The 19,216-nt window shown below is 40.1% G+C and overlaps 2 protein-coding genes across 7 annotated transcripts in view; one reads left to right on the forward strand and one right to left on the reverse strand.

Annotated features, from left to right (window-relative positions):
- Positions 1–19,216, forward strand: part of LOC117223189 (calcium release-activated calcium channel protein orai) — a 28,362-nt gene that overhangs the window by 270 nt on the left and 8,876 nt on the right. The window contains exon 1 of one of the 3 annotated variants that reach the window (XM_033475364.2): positions 13,415–13,753. The exons of 1 other annotated variant lie outside the window; for it this stretch is intronic. Coding sequence is in view for 1 of the 2 variants with exons in the window: in XM_033475359.2 (XP_033331250.1) it covers positions 16,015–16,054 (40 nt within the window). In the remaining variant the exon portion in view is untranslated. Of the gene's footprint in view, positions 1–13,414; positions 13,754–15,218; positions 16,055–19,216 lie in introns of those variants that run through there. One more of the 3 variants, XM_033475359.2, reaches the window with a different exon arrangement.
- On the reverse strand, positions 108–12,427 carry LOC117223187 (SEC14-like protein 2). 4 transcript variants are annotated; one of them, XM_033475358.2, is made up of 11 exons: positions 12,160–12,427; positions 11,241–11,474; positions 6,495–6,564; positions 5,074–5,117; positions 2,115–2,232; positions 1,744–1,953; positions 1,250–1,330; positions 958–1,157; positions 734–879; positions 481–632; positions 108–403 (listed from the first exon to the last, which is right to left on the reverse strand). In XM_033475358.2, the coding sequence occupies exons 2-11, from the start codon at positions 11,289–11,291 to the stop codon at positions 294–296; spliced, it is 1,182 nt and encodes a 393-aa protein (XP_033331249.1). In that variant the 5' UTR covers positions 11,292–11,474; positions 12,160–12,427; the 3' UTR covers positions 108–293. The 4 variants fall into 4 exon arrangements, with proteins under 4 accessions (XP_033331249.1, XP_033331248.1, XP_033331247.1 ...); XM_033475357.2 differs by having other exon boundaries at positions 11,241–11,477; XM_033475356.2 differs by having other exon boundaries at positions 11,893–12,427.

Below are 19,216 nucleotides of genomic sequence, written 5' to 3' on the forward strand. Positions count from 1 at the left end.
TACATTTACAGTATAATAGCATTTACAACCAATAAAAATGAAAAAAGTAAGCCTTTAATACAATTGCAAAATGGAAGGGAACAATACATACAAAAAGTAGTCTTAAAGAATGAGCAAATAAGTTATTTATATAAAATTTGTAAAATTTTCTTGTATAACAGAAACATATATTTTGCTACTTAAATAATAGTATTATTTTAAAAAAGTGAAATTGTTAGTCCATTGTTTTTTATCATGTACTAACAATTCTTTAGGGAATGTTCTTTAAATTATTCGTTCCTGATTTCAATTGATCATGAAGCCTGTGTTACTTCTTGTGATTCCGTCGGCGGTATCACCCGTACGGAATAATGAATTTTCTTATTCCTGAGAAGACTATAACTGTTATCGAAAACAACGGAATCTGAAACAGACACAATCACCGATCCATTATTACCACAATTACCTATACATTGATTAATTAGAAGAAAATAAACCTACAGGTGGCAGGTACTTCACACGTGAGGATTCCAATCTCCTCTAACTGATGAGCAGCTACTCGTCGAATTGGTACAATTTCCTTCTTCGACCCATTAGTGTCCTTCTTCAGGATACCAAATTTAATGTCGTGATCATCGGATCGAAATTCCCAGCTAGAAATAGACGATTTTCAATTTTAAGAACTTTCTTCACTTCAACCGTACAAATTGTACGAATGTTTCCTATTAATTCTCTGTTGTTAATTTTAGAATACCTTAGCAAGGATCCCATTTCTGATGCATGCATGTCAAGCTCCAGTTTCCCACCTTTCCGTATCGTCACTGTTGTATAGTCAGTCTGCCTATCTTTCTCTATATTGTTCACGTACATGTCTTTTGGCACTTTACCACCCAAACAAATCTGAAGAAAGTTCAAACCATTGTCAATTCATTTTTAGTAGACACACTAGCTTCATGAAAATTTGGTAAATTGTTGCACCTTTGTACCGAGCTTCGGATTGCCGTCTGGATCCTTCAGCGTGCCCCCGAAGAAGGCTGGCACTTGGTCTCTCCCGATATTGCTGAATATCGCCGCTTGCCATTTCGGAGGGTCAGCTTTGAATATCTGAATTTTCGATAGAGTGTATTCGTTCATGAATTTCTTCGCCACCGAGAATGCGAACGCGAATACTTTGGGAGCTACAAGCAAAATGGAACTAACATCTGCATCCATTCAGCATTGATACAAGGTCGAACATTTGCTTAGTAAATTGGATCCCAATAATACACACCGTTGATGATATAACAGGTCTTCAATATCTCTGGATAATTGGCTTCATACATTTGCAATAATGTGATGACCACTTCTCCAGCTGAAAAGCAAAAAGCGTACAAGTTATTAACTGTAATTATTGCCTTTCTTGTGATTATCTACTTCCGAGAATAGAAATATTTAAGGAGCTTTGAATTTGGTCTTATCCAGGTAATTGATGATCTTACATAACTTTATATTTATCTTGGCATTACAGAGTTGAATGTACTTTAAAAAAAAAAAACGTGAAAGGATTATTAATATGACTATGGAACCCTAGTATTAGGTAATTCCTCGAGCGATCATGATTTCGTAGAAAATATCGTTTCTTATCTTATATAATTATTTCGTGGACTTTTATAGTTCAATTTTTGTAGACCGCAGAAAGATACCGTATCCAGAAATACCTGTTTCGTAACTGTGATTCGAAAGGTTTTAAGAAATGCTTGATAGTGTGGTTGATTATGGTTTCACCTGGTCGCCAGAGGTATTGCCTCAAATTGAATCCCTGCATATCGAAGATGACGACCACTTTTCCGGCTGCGGGCCCATGCTTCTGCATCTGCTCCTGACATAGTTTCAGATATTCCTCCAAATATTTGATGGTGACTTTGATCATGTCCCTTCGCGTGATCACGTGCAATATTCCGTACAAGTCAAGCGCATCAAAATATACAACAATCACTGTAAATTTCAACGTTCCGAATATATTCTTCGTGCATTATTTTTTATCAGAAGACTAAGGATTTTATGAAATTTCTACTTGAAGCTCAATCTAATACTCAATAGAATCATATTTGCATAAATATCCACAGTCTAATTATATTAATAGTTTTGAATGGTACCTGGTGCACCATCTTTGTCAAAACCAGTGCAACCATGCGGCAGATAGTCCTTCAGAATCTGCGGTGGATCCCACTCTGACAATTTCTCCACATCCCACTGTCTTCGCCACTCTATAGACTGTTGCATAGAAAATGATTAAAGATCTGTAACATACTCGCAAATCTTCAATGAAGTGCACACAACCAATTAGTCTAAGTTTAAGACCATTGTTTATTTCTCATGTACAAGAGCGTATTTTGTTAGATAATTCGTATCTAGTGAGATCAGGAAAGATAATTCATCAGGTTGTGAAATTTAATGCTCGCGGTGCGTTTCGAAGAGAAGGGGAACGCGGTTGCAACAGATTGCTTTGCAATATCCGGGATTCTGTCGGTCAAGAAAGTGTTATTGTCAACGATCGTTTCGCGTGGCCGGTCTGGTCGAAATCCCCCATATTCTTTCTACGGTTCGTGAATCATCGAAATTGGCGAACTCAGGATACGATACTCGGTAGCATTAGTGGAACGGCTACCGAGAGTATCGGATTTTCTGTTCCGCAATCCATTTGATTCCTGCGTTTCTAGCTGCCTGCTGGATTGTTTCAATTTTCACGATGAAAGTGATCGCAGGGTTCTAAAAACTGTACACAGTTGCGTAACGTTAACGATCGAAAAAGTTGGGACAGGCTATTAGACGTTTAAACATTGCGAAACAACGAGTCGGTTTGTTAAGAAACACAAAGGTCCAATATATTTCTAGAGAAACTTCGTTCTTCACCGGAAGAGCATAATTTCCATTTTTCAACAGCTGGATGGTCTCGTCGCCTCGAGCCGAAAGTAAGCTCGGTAATTGACAAACAATAAGCCGCTGCAACGTTTGCAACCTAAACAATTCGGTTTACTCTCTCCATGGCTTTTCGAGCCACGATGTAAATTGAATGCTGTCTACAGCATCTGTTTTTACGATCTGCAGCCTTTCACGACTGTGAAAAACACGTTGTTTCGCTGATTTGACAGTCAATTACGACACTGCCGCCAAATTTCTTTTTCCGTTGCCAGAAACAAAATAAACAATCCAACAATTTTCGCTAGAACTCAATTTCCGACTTCGTTTCACTTTTGTTTTGTTGGTTTCGTTTAGAATGAAAATGAAAATACATTTAACGTTATCGAGGCCATGCGATTGATATTCATGCTGATCATTATTCAATATGCGTCGAGGCAAGCGCGTGAAGTTGCTCGTGATAAGATCAAATTGAATTCCATTCATCAATTTTTACATTTTACATTGACTTGTCGACTGTGTTTCGTCGTAAAGATTGTCCAACGTTCGTTATCATCGTCACACACATGCAAAACTTCATAGTTAACATCTCCACAGTCAAATCAATTTTTGAAGCATTGAAGTTATAGTGCATAACATAATGATAATAACTTACTTAATTAACCTGCTAGATCGAATCTTGATTGTTTCGTATAATAGATAGCATTGCATGTTGATTTATTTAGATATGAATTTTGAAGAATGAAGAGTGCAGGTATCGAGTTTTCGTAGGTAACGTGTCGTTGAATTTTTATACAAAATTTTCGTTTTATTCGATGAATTGCTTGCACTTCACAGAATTTTTGTGATCGCTGGATCGACGTGTCAAGCGTCTCTATTCTCGTGTTTAGGTCCTGGTTACGGAATCGAGTGTTTCACGACTGATCTTGCCGCCGACCCACCGGTAGTCCTAGCGAAATTTCAAAGAACGACCGATACCGGGACAAGAAACGTGTTCCACAGGACTTTCTCGGTCGCTTGTATCCACGAAGCGCGGCGGGAAAGCCTGATGACTGATCAACGTAATAGTCTAACGCTTCGGACATGCAACTCCTCAGCAATTATGCCTGTATTCGTACGTTCCGAGACAAGGATCCTTGGCTAAGAAAACACGCAGCCTTTCATGAAAGTTCTATGCTGTTGCCACATTTCTGCATCGGCCTTCACTTTCGGTGATACCTATACGCAAATTATTAGCTCCAGAACAGCTCCGCGTATCTTGCAGATCGAGCAGAATATGCTTAATTATAGCTGCTCATAATCGATCGCTTTTTCGCGCGAGGAAAACTACTACCTACCAAAGAAATTGTAAAACCAGGAAGTACTCAGACTGAAGTATCATTTCGACTTTTCGTTGTTTTTGTTAGTTCTTGTGACTTCGACTGGCTCGGTTCTTAGGTGATGAGATTACGCAACTTATTTGAGAAACGAAACCGCATTCGTTGCGTTGCACCGTGGTCAATGCTATAGTTTAGGACAAAATTAATATCTCCATGAAGTAATTAATTTTCGATCTAGAACTTTTTTCTAGAAGATCTGTCAATTAATGAACCGAAAGTTTGAAATAAGAAGTTTTCTATCAATTTTATTTTTCCGATTTGTTGTCTCATAATGAGTGAGACACTTTTGTTCGAACAATTTGTTTGTCAATTTCTTGTTAATTCTTGAAAAGTCGAGACGATCATAGAGGAAAATGTAAAACGTGTTTACTCAAATAATCGTTTTCATAAAATTATTTACTCGTTTTTGAGATTCTGTCCGTATTGAAGTCAACTTATAAAAATCCAATTAAAAGATAGTTTAAAGATAGATCGAAGGTAGTGCCAGAGAAACGTGATTCAAGAAATGCATTGATTTCTTGCATTAAGCTTCAAGTTGAAGTTTGGAAATTTTACGAACTACATTTTTAGAGACTTCTTAGATCTTACGCATCGAATTTTTGTGTTTGTCCTGTAGATCGAACGCCGCGCGTCGCATGCTAAGCGCTTCTCTATCGGGGGATTGCCCAAGATTTTTTCGAAAGCGAAGCCCATTGTACCGAATCGGTGGTTTGCCTCGCCGTTTAACCGAATACATAATAGACACTGCTTTCATGCGCGATTATTATGAAACAAAGCATGGAGACGAGAGGATCGTGCATTCGGCAAGCATACTTACGTCCCGTAGCATCTTCTCCGCGGCGGCGACGTCCCATTTCCGAGCTGAAACAAATTGATTTTCATAAAAATCGATCCATCTATTTGTTTACAGGGACATATTAATTCAAACAAAAGAGCTTTAATTAAAATATAATCGCGGCGGATCACCCGATAAAATCGATAAGCTATCGTCCGTTCGATTTGCATACGAAATCCTTCCATAATGAGAGGAAAGGCTGCTTTTTTTCTCGATTCAATGACGGCTAATCAGCGAACAGTTCCTCATTCAGTCTAGAACACCTTTCATTTTCTATCGAAGTTGTCCTATTAGATGTCAATGGAGATAAATACATCGAACGGCAACATGTGGATCAATTACGCTTCGGATTATGGAATCGAAACGATTACGAGCAGTAAAGTGGGTTTATTTCTGCCATACAGGTTCTTCGACTTTACGTAACGTGTCTGCAATCATTATCCATCCGATTTGCGCTTGCTTCGTTCATTTTTTACCCTCATTTTTCACGACCTTATATTTGACGCATTTAAATTCGCGATCTATTAATTACTCTTTCGAGACCGGGTCTCTTCTGTTGTCTCTATAATAATTAGACTGCAGATCTTTATGCAGATCTTTATGAAAATTATCTTCGACAATTACAAGAAAAACGAGTCAGGTAGAAATTTCTTCCTTTCTTTAATAATTTAAGCGAGTTGAAAATGATACGTAGATATCCTTCAGTTCTTTTAATATTTTCATCATTTTCAATTTTAATTGCCTATTTTTGTCATAAATGCATAGGATCCGCAGTCTAATAATAGTCGTTATTATCGAACTCAATACAGCAGCATCTCGACCATCCGAATATTCAATCTAACCCATTAACTGAGTTCTATCATCCCCACGTTTCCCTGATTAGTTTGGTCATCGAGGTACTGCCGTACTCACAAAACAACGTCATAAAAGTAACTATAATTCAGTGCAGTTCAGTTGCAGCAGGAAACGCACAAATGACTCGATGCACTTTTGGCCGGCAGTGTAGATCGCGAAAACATTGCGCACTGTTACGTAACGTGTTCAGATGTCTTTTTATTCGGCGGGTATCAAACCTTAAGCACGGTCGACATCCGCTAAGTATTCAGATTCGAAAGGATATCGGTTCCACGGCTCCTCTGATTAATTATGTGTCGCTGAGCAACTGGTCGACGGACAACGCTCGTATCAATCGGTCGCTCCCACGATGTAATCCGGTCATTGTTGCATTTTTTTTTGATAACAAAAACGCGATAACGGATCCGCAACGAGAAACGACGAAAGCAGATCAGCGAGGGAAAATGCAACGGCGAACGATTCTCGATGATCGGCCACGCGTTTAACGCGTGCTCCTTATTGGGCAATTGTATAAACTATTGCGATGAATGAATGTTAAGCGGTCGTACCTCGTAACCAGCGCACTAGAAAGTAATCGTCGTGATGCGGCTGCAAAATGTCTTCCACCGACCGCCTAAGCTGAAACCGAAAATTCGCATTACTGGCAAAAGTTATTCAAGCGAACAAGTCCATTGTTTATTATTATCTATTATTCGAATAAATGTTTCTTTTCATAGCGTACAAAAAGAGTCATTAGAGTTCAGAAGGAGAATTAGAGTTGAGTAGAACCTCGGTAACAAAGTCTACATAAAAATCCGCTGTATGTTTGATTTTATAATGCACAAAAAGGCAATATCAGAGTTCAGAACATTTTTGGCAATGTCTGTATAACTGTCTTCATCGTTAGAAATAGTGCAGTAGAACTCTATTATCCAAACTAATCAGTTATATATATGTATTGGGATAACATGCATTGCTAAACTAATTCTGACCGAGTTATAAAATAACTTATACAATTTACTTACACGTACACGTTCGAATGTTTCATCATGCAATATGAAATTCGCGATTTTTAGAGATAGACAGTTTTGTTATTTCGTGCGTGATAAAAAGGTATGAGTCATTTTGAATATTTTGCCGGGGGCAATATTCTGTTATTCTTTAGGTCACACGAACAGGGACGATGAATGCAACTCATCGTTGATTGTTCGTATTTAAGTTATTTATTGTATCCTTCCTGTGATTTTATTGCCATTATGCAACGTAGGTATTAAAAATACGTGACGTTCTTGCACTCGGTGTCAAACCGTTGGAAAACGAATTTGCATCGGGTGAGCTTCATTGTTCGTTGGTCAAAGATGATCGAATCTTAAGGAAGAGTACGTCAAGTATAATCTACTCGTACTTGAATCCAGTCGAGCTAACATTTGTGAGTAATTCTCAGAATGCTGTTTTTAGAGACAGCTTGGAAGGACCCTGAATTCTTTTATGGATACCTAGACTGCGGATTTATAGGAAAAATGGATAAACGAAACACAGATCGGCGAAGACACAAGAGGAATTTAAAGACGCTCTTACTTTCACTGTATTGTCATCATTTAAAAGAAAAAGTTCGTCTTTTTTTATATAACTTCTGATTTTACATAATCGCCGAGAAAGATTCTTATTTTGTATAAAGATCCGCTGTCTAGCTAGACCAATAGACCGCAAGCGTGTTTCGCAGACTTTGTCTAATTGCTATGTTTAACATTTCCCTCTGTACCAACAACTGATGCAAACGCTCGCAACCGTGGTGTTCGTAGTGCATCGTAAGAACACTTTACATAGTTGCTTGCGCCCGAGCGATGACGGTACAGTTACAGACGTGATTCGGGTGCGATGTTTCCCACGTTGCACAATTCGCAAACACGGGAGGCCTGCAACGCTTCTTTGCCGGCGCTAACGCTGAGGCCAAACCGTTCTTCAGCGTCGGCCCAACGATTCGAAAGAAAAACACGGATTTCGCGACGTTTACAAAACCACCTGCGTTTACTTTCACGCGAATTTTCCGTCAGGTCACGCTGATCCGGTTGCGGACGCCCGAAACGCATGGTCTACTGTTGTACCGCGATGCGTGAATACCGTGTCCGCGATTATTGGGCAGGGGAAAAATGAGAGGCGAGGAGAAACAGCGGAGAAAATAACACTGAATCATTAGTTGATTCTTTCGCAAGATCGTTTTGCGTGAATCAGACTAGGAAAAAATTGGCAGGAAAAACGACCCAGCGATACAAAAGAAACCGAGTGGAAAACGCAAAGGTGAGAAGATCGTGCGGCATGCGCAGTGATTGCCTCATACGTCGACCGAACCGGTTCTATTTCTTTAAAAATCGGCGCGATGTTGCGCCGGACATGACCGGCTTGTGTCTTCTCGCGGACTCGTCGCAGAACTCACGGTAATTGCAGTAATTACTAGACGCACGGTTCCGCGGTGCCCTTATTCCGCGGATCGTTAGAGAAACCTAGGGAAACAAAACGATTCCTTGGAATGTCCATTTAAAACATTATACTTAACGAAACTATGTATACAAGATCTACATATGCATCATTGCAGCGATGAAGTAATATTTACCACGATCGCTGATGACTGATAAAATGATCGAAATCGGGGAAAAATTGCTCGGTGGTGCGAATAGATAATTGCGTGAATGGAACTGATGACAATTAGGAGGAATGATATCGAAGCAGAAAATGCGTGCGGAGGTCAATGGATTAATCGCTGACCCAATTCGGAATTTAGTCATCGTTCTTTATTCAGAGAGGTTAATAGTATTCTTAGGAACTTCTGAACTCTTCGCTGCGCTAAGTAAACCAAAAACTCTGCATGTTAGATATCGCGTCACGATCGTTTTTTTTTTCGTGGAACATGATATTGTCGTTTGGAAACGTTCGATTGCCTGTTAAGCAAATTATAATCTCCGATTAAGACACATCGAATGATCGCTGCACAAATGATACACTGTGATCTTTAAATCACTTTTTCGCCCAGAAAGTTATCAGATCTTCGTTCCTCTGAGCGATGTTTTCCTCCTAGTTTCTGAAGTGGAGCAGGCTGCTCGATTAGCTCGGTCATATTTTTGAATTATTCCATTCTTCGTGACCGACAAAAGAATTAGCAAAATAAGAGGAGAGGAAAATCGAAAATATTTTACGATTTTTACAAAGCCGTTTAGTAAAGGCAACTGTTTCGTGCAAATGGCTAGCATGTAGGGTAATTACGTATATCATCTTGGCACTTTCTCCATAATACTGTACTTTCATTAACATAAAATCAACATTCTTAAATTGCTAATGAATTTACAAAAACGCAAAATGAAAGATGTATCTTGCGCAACGCATGTTCGCACATATTACTAAAACTAACTCCCTCATTTTTAATGATTATGGATATCGAAAACGAAATAGTTGTGCAGCGGCTTTTTTCTATATAGGTTATAATAGTTGTGGCGTCTGGTGAAAAGTTTGAAGAACGCTGATCTACACTGTAGAGCGTAGATCCTCGCGATCCGTATGCTCATCGGCCGGCTGCCATTCGAAATCTACGATGTGTGCCAACGACCGCGGTTAATCTTCAGCGGTCTCCCGTGTGGTAGTGTAACAGGGTAAAGAAAGTGCCGTTTTACTCCCAGAAACCGTTCCCTTTCGATCGTCGGCCAAGAAAAAAAACATCGTAGAAAATCAACTTGTCTATCGCGTGCCAGCAAAAAGCGCGGGCTCGCTTGAACCGGGGCCGGATGTTCGTTACTAGGAAGAAATCACCGCGACGAAAGGTGTTCCGACGTGATGATAAAGTGATTATCAACGGGAGAAATCTTCCGGGTAATCACACGGTTCCCCGCAACGAAAGCTGTTTAAAAATCCCGCCGCCTGTGGGATCATCGTTCGCGGCCGCCTGGGAAAGATGGTCAAAGTCTTTCAGGCCTCCTCTCTAACCGATCATTAAAGAGAAACTGTAATCACGATTTAACTAAAATAGTAGTAGACAAACGAGCGCGTAATTAATACGTACACACCGCTTACACAAGATAGTCGATTTATCGGCGTTACAGCCGACAACCGATTCCTCGCCGAAAGAGAACAAAAATCCGTCGACTGCGATAAAATAGCATTGATACAAGTGAGGTGGGAATACGGTTGTTAATGCAGAAATTACAGGTGCTGTTTTTGCAAAAATCCTGCTCGACGCTTCCAATTCGCTTTCCCGGAAACGACAGCTAATGCGCTAAGTGCTCGTCCTATCAAACGGCTTGTGACATTTGTAAAATTGCGATTCACTTTTATACGAACGCTCTAACGTTATCTCGATTGTAAAGGACAATCGGAAAAGTTCATCTCCCATTCCTCGTGAGAATCCTCTGCATTTTTTTTTATTAAACTGACGTAAATCGGAATCTTCCATGCTGTTTGTTTTAGATTTATAATGCAACAATGACGTCTGCCACTTCTGATTCGTTCCCCGCTCAGTTTACTCATCTCTCGAACACAAATGAATTTTCGCTAGCCTCAAAGGCGTTTCTTCATTGCCGAGACCTCGACGTAGCAAGGACGATTTTCAAGAATATGAGTAAACGTCGTTATTTTCTATTAACGGATTGTTTACGACATGATTGTTTATGAGACTTATTCAAATCAGGTGCGAAATGTTTTTAAACGATTGACACGTAACGCGATCTTGTGCTGACTGTTTCTCGAAGCCACGGAATTTACATGTGAAGAGATAATCGCAAATCATCCGTATTCTTGAACGCTGAATTCCAAGATAAATGGAGCTTGTTCCGCATGTTAATGCAGAAAAAGAACGGAGATATTAAGTAGCATGGTTCTTGGAATGATATCTGCAATTAGCTACATCTGCCGGTCAGTTAATCTAGTGATCGGTAAAATCTCCGAAAAAGAAAATATGTCGCTATATAAACACATTAGCTGAGTCAATAGATTATCCATTTGATTTGTTTTCAGTAGAACTCAAACATCTTCGAAACTCTCCCCTCAATACATCGACCACTTCGGTTGCTAAGCATATTCTTTTACGCGGTATCTAAAGTAGACATTGTACTGAAGGCGGCATTGTCTGCACTCGTGAATACAATTTTTTAACTTCGCTGTCGAGCTATATTTCCGTCGCAAATCAACTTTGCAACTTCTATATGGAGTGCCCTGAAATGATGTTGATTGAATACGAAATGTTCCCGCTTTAAATTGGCTATTGACTATATTGACTATCTATTTTTAATTATACAGTATGCATATAGTTAAGAGATTAAAATGACGCTCACCTTCTTCAACGCGAAAAATTGGTCGTCCTCCAACCTCAATGACTTCGACATGGCCACTTCCGATGCGTGTTATCGGTTCACATGAACACTCAATCGATCTATCGATTCCTATCCGCACTTGCGGCACTTGTTTGTCGCTACTCGCTCCTTTATTCCGCAGCGTTTAAATCGACGCACAACGTTGGACTGTGCCGCGCGCAACTTCTCCTTTTCCAGTTCTCGTTTCCAAGTCTGCTGCTGACAGACAATTAGAACGCATGATTATCGCATACAATCGAGACAAAAAATATTGATAACACACCGCCTTTACGTGTATTCGTGAGATTATCGCGCTTTGTTGTTGCTTTCAGACAATAACGCAAAATGTTATTGTGTCAATCTGTCATACTAGTGACTTCGTCGAAGTATCGAAATTTCAATGTCTCAAATCATCGACTCCGATTGCAAGATATCGAAAATAAACCAACTATTTTTCAAATATAAATCACACAAGCCCAGTGAAAAATGGATACAGATTGAAGCGATTTGGTACGCGATGCGCGCGCATAGACACGATCAAATCTATGTATTACATATAAATAAAAACCGCATAACGATGTAACTAGTTATCCCTGGTTTAAATAATACTTAATAACAGATACGATATACGTACGAGCACTGTGCATTGAATGAATTTGATACAAGGAAACAATGACTGTGATGCACAACCTAACGCAAGGACGATACGATTGGGACTGGTCCCAAACTTGTTCGCGCTGCCTCTTTCACTCGAGACAAGACCGGCGAGGGTTACTTCACTTCGCAAACAAACCACGGTGTCCGCTTCGCGAACAAATGGACCTGTCGTTTCACTCAACAAATCAAAATTACGACGGGGCGGTTGGTCTCGAAACGTGTGGTATTACGGCAGCCGGCTTACTCTACGGTGCAACAGGTGTCTCTTGCGTTGACCGTGTTCGCGTTCCAGTTCCCCGGCCAATCCCTCACTAAAAATGAATGCGCCGCGGTGATCGGCGCCCAAAGAATAACACCGCTCCTGTTCCCGACATCGTCGCCTGCGTGCTGCCGCGACCACCCCACCACTTGCACGATCGTCTCCGCGGATCGACCGTAGGGGAGTGGATATCAATCGAAAAATCACTTCGATCCCGTGGATCGTATTCAATCGTGTTTCGCGGCGAACAAGACCGGTGTAACTTACTCCGTCAGAGATGAGTTCCTCCTCCTCCGCGGAATGCAGCATGCATTGGGAACGATGCGGCGTAGGATTGGACAACGCGAAATGCGCGCCAATTTGTGAGTAAACCTGTGGCGTGACATTGCTTCTCGGTTTACCACCACTTAACCCTCTGCATGATGTTAAGAGAATACGCGGAGAACCGCCTGCTATTTACCTGAACACCTGTCAATTAATTGAAAATCTAACCTCTACGCGAGCAATAGCCTTGCAAAGCCTGCATGATGACTGTGTACCAAGCTCAGTGGTTTTATTATCTGGCCTTATTGTCCCGTGGTTTCGGCGACTTCAAGGATCCCAGGAGCGCCTGATTTATTTATACACATAGAGATCTATGGTTCTATTATAAGAGCCCGTTTCGTGGAGGGGAGGAATTGTATTTTTGCCACCATGCGGCGTGATCCGGATTGAAGAATTTGATGACATTTTGCTAAAAAAAATCGATCCCACTTGATACTACTTGTTATTAGTATTGTTTAATTTTAGCGTTATTCTTTTTTATCTACGATAAATTTCATTGAAATATATTTTTCATTAAAAAATTTGTATTTCACATTAGTGTATTATTTGAAATTTTGAAATGTTAAATGTAAGATTTCTTAATTTACGGTTTATGCCCCTTCGTAAGACATTAAATATACAAAACACACGTTTAAATTACATACACAAAAGGATATAAAATAAGGAAGATAATACTGATTAGTTTTAGAAAGAATATTAATAATAAATAAATACGAGACATATTACATTAGTTATTGTTAAAAGTGTTTATTTTTGTATTATTTTTCAGCGAAAATTTCATTTCAATGTCTTCAGTGATTGAAAAATTATAGCAAAAGTTACACGACATTCTTCGATCCGGACTACGCGCCGGTTTCGCGGTACCAGCGGAGCCATCTAGTGAGGGGTCTCGAATTTATCTGGCGAATATTGACAGTTGCCCGCATTCTACCTCGATCGATCTCCCGCCGGAGACGCTGCCTGGTCATGGCATGGCGTAGGATGATAAGTAGCGAGTGATTCGGCCGTGTTCGCCTCGAATTCAGTTAACGAGAACATTGTTTGGAGTGGTTAGTGTTCGAAACACAGGGAAGGGAAACGGTCAATGCAATCGTTACCGCCGATTGCCGCTGCATCGAAGAATGCAGATCCGTTGCGAACGATACATTATCGGCGTCCAGTGCCGGCACTCATTTCTTCGAGGAAGTACAACGCACGGCAGGATACGGTCGTCAACCAAGTGCAAAGGATTCTACGAGTGCCCGCAACGTCTCAAGTAAGTGGCCTTTATTTAAGGTTAGCCCTCATTTCTATTTATCAACCGGCAAGCTTTAACCTTCCCCTAGTGGTTCGCACCCTGCCACGCGAACAAAACTTGCTTCAAAGTAAACGTCGAAGAGAAATCGTCAATTACATTAAAATGGCATTAAATGGCAACAATATGGTGCAATACTTTATTGGTGTCCATTCATGTGGGTTTCATTATTATACTACTGTATCATTTTGATATCACTGGCATTGAATTAGTTGCGATTATCCTAGTTGTTTCGATATTTTCGACGTTCTTGTTGAAATAAATAATGACAATTAGTACAAATGACGTTTTAATTAGACAAAAGAATGTTAAGAAACATTGAAAGATATGTAAAGAATCCCTATGGTACCAATACCAACAGGAAAAGGAACAGATGATATATCGATTTTTAACATGCGTGTTTAATTGTTCGACTTCCGTTACAGTTTATCTAGTCCTGCGCGTTGCGAAAGTACTTTTCCATTACGCTTAAATCATCAGCATCAATTAATACGTTAGAGATATTTTAAGGAAGTTGGTTGTATATCAATCGACTCAATTACTGTCGTAACGTGCAGATTGACCGATACGAACGAGCTCTTCTCGTGTCAATATTGTCATTTCAATACGTTCCCAATATGTTACGCGTATAAATTCGTACTTGATTAATTTTGAAAGATCTGGGGTAGAAATTCACTCGATAAATCCTATGCGCTATCATCACGTTGACTCGGTATTTATTTATTCGCGCACACGTTTATTCAACGTGTCGAGTTTTCATGATCGACGACATAGAAGCTAACGTTCAACGTGAAATTATTCGCTAGGGATATTTGTGTGCCTGCGTAAACGCTGTGCCGCGCGTCTGTTTACGCCGAAACATTTGAATTCAAACGTACTTAATACAATACACGGACGTTCGTTTCCACCTACAACCAGTAATTCACTGTCGGAATTATTTCTATCTGGAAATTCGCCGAGCGTGAAATTGGTCGAGGAAGCCATACTTTTTAATTACGTAAGGAACCGGTGCCATTAGACATGGAAAATAAAGTCAAGGCTCCACATGGAAATGAACCTGTGCACGCGTTCGTGCTTTATACCTCGGATGCAATGACCCGTTACAGTGATTCTTATGCGGCAATCGGTGAAGTATGAATGTTTTGCTTTCGGTAACCTTGATAGTAAACAGACGGGTGAATGAAACAATTAATTTTCTAGGCACGGTCGTGCAGATATGACGCGACGCGTTCAAACCGTATGACAGTTTGGGAAGAGGGGGAGGGGGGAGGGGCAAAATTGTGACGCCAAAAGACTAGATATGGCGTTATCTATGCAAATAAGCTAAAATACACTTCGCAAGTTCGGCGCAAAAATGGTAAATCATCTTCCTCATTCTGTTCGTTTTTAGCGCACCCTTCGGTGTCCTCGTTACCACTAACCTATATTAGTTGTATTCTCTACTGTAATTCTGCCATTATCAGTGTGCGGATTTGTAGAAACAGGCTCCAATATTTTTCTCTGTTGAAATCGGTAGTACGGACGCGTACACGTTTCCCAAGATTTCCGGGGCAGGTTTCCGGTGAAAATAACGTTGTGAGACACTGGCCGATAAAAATCGTAGCCAAGGAAGTCTGAGTCCTAAAGTACCTTTCTCTCGACCTTAGTATCGCGGACACTTCACAACCAGCCGTGGTCAGATAAGCACGATAAACCCACTAGACCGTCAGGCTTGGCACGCGTCGCAACAGTTTTCGTATTTTCCGGATTTCCGACCGAGTGTCTCAAGTGACCATATGAAAGAGAAGGGAACGGTCTCCTCGAATCGGGGACAATAGAAATCGTTTATCAGAACAATTGTTCACAGACTCGCGAAGCGGCATGCGCGCGAACAGTTTTCCCGGGTATTCGTCACCGCTCGTCAAGGAATTGCCCGCAGCAATTTCAAGGATCACTGGGCGTATCGAAACAGTTTTATTATTTGTTTATATTCGGGTATACCGAACAGGCCGCATTAGAAGTAGCCCGTAAGAATTTGAAGACTGTCTTTGTTGATATTCTCTTGATATTTCTGATCGTAGTTTCCTCGAATTATTTTTCGTGAAAGTGCTCCTGCGTTAGTAGTGTCCGAAGTGAATTTCAAAAGATAGAAACGCGTTTTGCAAGAAACTGTTGCTCACTGTTACGCGTATCATCGAATTAACCGATTGGCAGAAGCCGCCGTTCATTGATGCGTCGGGATCATGAAACTGGAAACCAGACGCCGAGCTGAAAATGGTTCTTGTGAGTAGAAACTTGATAGTTGAACTTGATGTTAAAGGGGATAAGTGCGACCTGTCGTCTAAGAAATCTTTCCATTTAGCACAGCTCTGTACTTGCGTATGTACGTGATAGTAACTAATGTCGAAGAGAACAAATTTTTACAACGTTCTATTCGTACGTGGTTGAACATTACATAGTCAATTTATGGCTTTGCTGCTAAATGTCACAGAAATTGTGAACGAAAATACTTGTCGGTCTGAAAGCGTGGCGACACAGGCGCGGAGCTTCGCTTAGTTCAACATTGAAGGCTTATCTTGTTCTCTTATCGCTGATATTGCTCAGAATGATATTTGTGATATTGTTTATAGTACAATTTTATTGCAAACACTACTTAACATTTTGAAGCCTTGTGAACAAATTTTAGCTCGATCATGACATGATATTTGCCTCCTGTTTTCCATACCTTCTAACGTTTACATTTGGTTCAACATGCAGAACTGTTGTATTCAACAAAAACACAAGTGTTTTATTTCGTTTGCGAACCGCAGTATATAAAAACATGCACAGTTGTAACCGACAGTTTGATAATAACAGGATGCCGTGAATAGCTGGTTGGCGAACACGCAGACTGTATAATGTAATCGAAATTCCCGATGTTAGGAACTCCTTTGATCCGTGCGATGCTGTAGAATTCCACAGCCCGTTAAGTGTGCTAATAAAATTTGGCAAATGGGCGTCCCGCGAACGAATTGCACCGTTGACAGATTCTAGAGCATCGTTGCCCTTTGTAACGAGCTTAATAGCGTGAAGCGATTTATTATTGCGATTATGCGATCGCTCCTTCGCTGTATATTCTTCGAACGGTTGATGGCGTGACGCGCGCTGTAGAGTTTCTCAAAACAAAAATATTCAAGCAAGCTTTCCTACAATCTTTATGTACTGCACTCAAGGATACTTAGTCCTTTGAAAGATGGTTTGCAGGAGTCCTTGAATTCTCAGGATCACTCAGAACTTTTTGAAACTTTTAGGATATTTGATTTTGGAAAACGTAATTGGCGTCTCTGAGGATTTTTAAGGTTTTTTTTTTAGTGTCCTTGAATTCCAATTGTTCCCACTTTGCATCCTTTAGGAATTGTAAGTTCTCTAAGTTTTCTTCAAGTTGTAATAAGTGTCCAGGATCTTGTTTTACTTGATATCGTACCTGTTCTGAAAGAAATAGTGATCTCAGATGTCCATCGATTCTTCCAAGGATCAAACTTTCAGCGGCCGCGCTCTTGGACAGAGTCTGTGGGAAAACAAGCATTTTATAGTATCGCAGTTTCTGACGAGCACCGTGGGATGTTCAAGGATGACAACCAGTCGTAACTATCGTAACTTATTTATCGGCGGTCTTACGATTTACCCGCACATTCGGACACTCGATACTGTTCGAACAGCAATGATCTATCGAAAGTAAGCCGGGCAACGTTTAAAGCGAATTTTCACCGTAGAAATCAAGTTTTAAATAGATCAGACGATACCATCAGCAAGTAGGCTAGGGGTGCCCTGACCATGACTGCGGTCGCAGACGGTGCATCGTTTCGTGATAGAAGTGGTCGCGTCCTGGATGTTTGCCACGAGGAAAAGCCTAAGTAAAATTACCAGCCAGCCGACCACTTTGCGCTCCCGGCTGAGTCTGGCGAAAATACTTGCGTCTGCGAACTTAAAAAATTCAGAAATCAACATCCGCAATACGAAACTCTATGAATCACGGGTTTCACACGTTCTAATATTTTGGCACTTTAAACGTCTATTTTCTGCTCGATAATTTTTGACAATAAAATCTATCAACTTACAGTAAGCATCCTCTTTGATATCAATCGTAGAAATAAAACGCTTCTCCCTATGCATATCTCCCGGTTTCAAAAACCGAGATTCTACGCAGTGAACGATTGGATCACGTCGTTCGGTTTTACGGTTGCACGAGTAATAAATTAGAATAGCAACAAATTGATTTCAGTGTGGCTCAAACGTCGATTTATGTTCTCGCCAATTCCCTCTCGGACATGTGCATCTTGTCGAGATTTAACAGCGATCGTAATTCTTTGAATTAACAGGAAACGGTGAACCGGAAGCTGTTAATAGATTGTATATTCTTCCAACAATCCGTCCGGTTCGATCTGTTAGTATTATCTTTTGAACGCTGAATCCTGGATCCTGGATCTTCGATTCTCGCGATCTTTCCTTAATGAATACGAAGTGTTATTCAAAAGCGTGAATCAGCTGGGGAAAAATGTTGTAACGATATCGCGCTAGGGAACAGGAAAGATGAGACTGGTGTGCCACTATGTACATATGTAGTGACTAACGACGCCCCTGTTCTCATTACGCTGATTTATTCACCGGATCAAGAATAGTAATCGGCTATAGCATAATAGCGATGCAAAACCACTTAAGGATCTCGGCGGGTATCCCTCTAATTCTCGTATCTAGCACGCGACATCTACATTAAAATGAAGATAACAAACTATTTGCGACTTGAGTGTGCTGCAACATGAAAAAAGAATACACAATGCGATAATCGAATGGACATGTTACGTTCGTGCACAGAGATTAATTCTTCGCTCGAGCAAGCTAAAAAGAATGACCGTCGCTAAGTCAATAATTGATTAGTCCTTGTGCACGTAACAAATGTATAATTATTATAAAAAAAATTCGCAAAATCTCAGCTGTTAATCTACATTATATACTTCTCTGTGTAAAGTAATTGTCGGGCTGTGTAGAATAATTTTCGATGATAACGATCGTCGCGAGATTTACTATTCACTTTTCAAATTTTTAATCCTGTACAGTAACAAATGATACGTTTACTATTGTATGGTACTGTGAGATTATAATGGGTTTTTAATAAATGATTGCTAAATAATGTAACCACGAGATTAATGCTTCAATACTCTTCAGTTGTTTTAATTGTTCCACTATTTCATACTGCAACTACTCAATTTTGTCATCGGAGTTGAGCAAAAAGTAATCTGATTTACAATTATAACTCATTAGTTATTCTAAACCAGTCTATAAAAATTTATGATAAATAACAAGTTATAATCGTGAATTATTAACATTAAGTTTACAGAACCGAACTGACGGATCGCTAATTTTTTAATTTTCGATTATTCAGATTGTAAAGATACATTTGTAAGTTAT

Source organism: Megalopta genalis, chromosome 1, assembly GCF_051020955.1.
Source record: "Megalopta genalis isolate 19385.01 chromosome 1, iyMegGena1_principal, whole genome shotgun sequence".
Lineage (NCBI taxonomy): Eukaryota > Metazoa > Arthropoda > Insecta > Hymenoptera > Halictidae > Megalopta > Megalopta genalis.

Bases quoted from the DNA above. Each gene is read 5' to 3' on its own strand.
- LOC117223187 (XM_033475358.2), bottom strand. From the start codon at position 11,291: ATGTCGAAGTCATTGAGGTTGGAGGACGACCAATTTTTCGCGTTGAAG. The intron at 5,118-6,494 runs GTACGACCGCTT...AATTTGTTTCAG, and splicing joins TCTAGTGCGCTGGTTACGAG to CTCGGAAATGGGACGTCGCC. The intron at 880-957 runs GTGCAACAATTT...AACTTTCTTCAG, and splicing joins ATCCGAAGCTCGGTACAAAG to ATTTGTTTGGGTGGTAAAGT.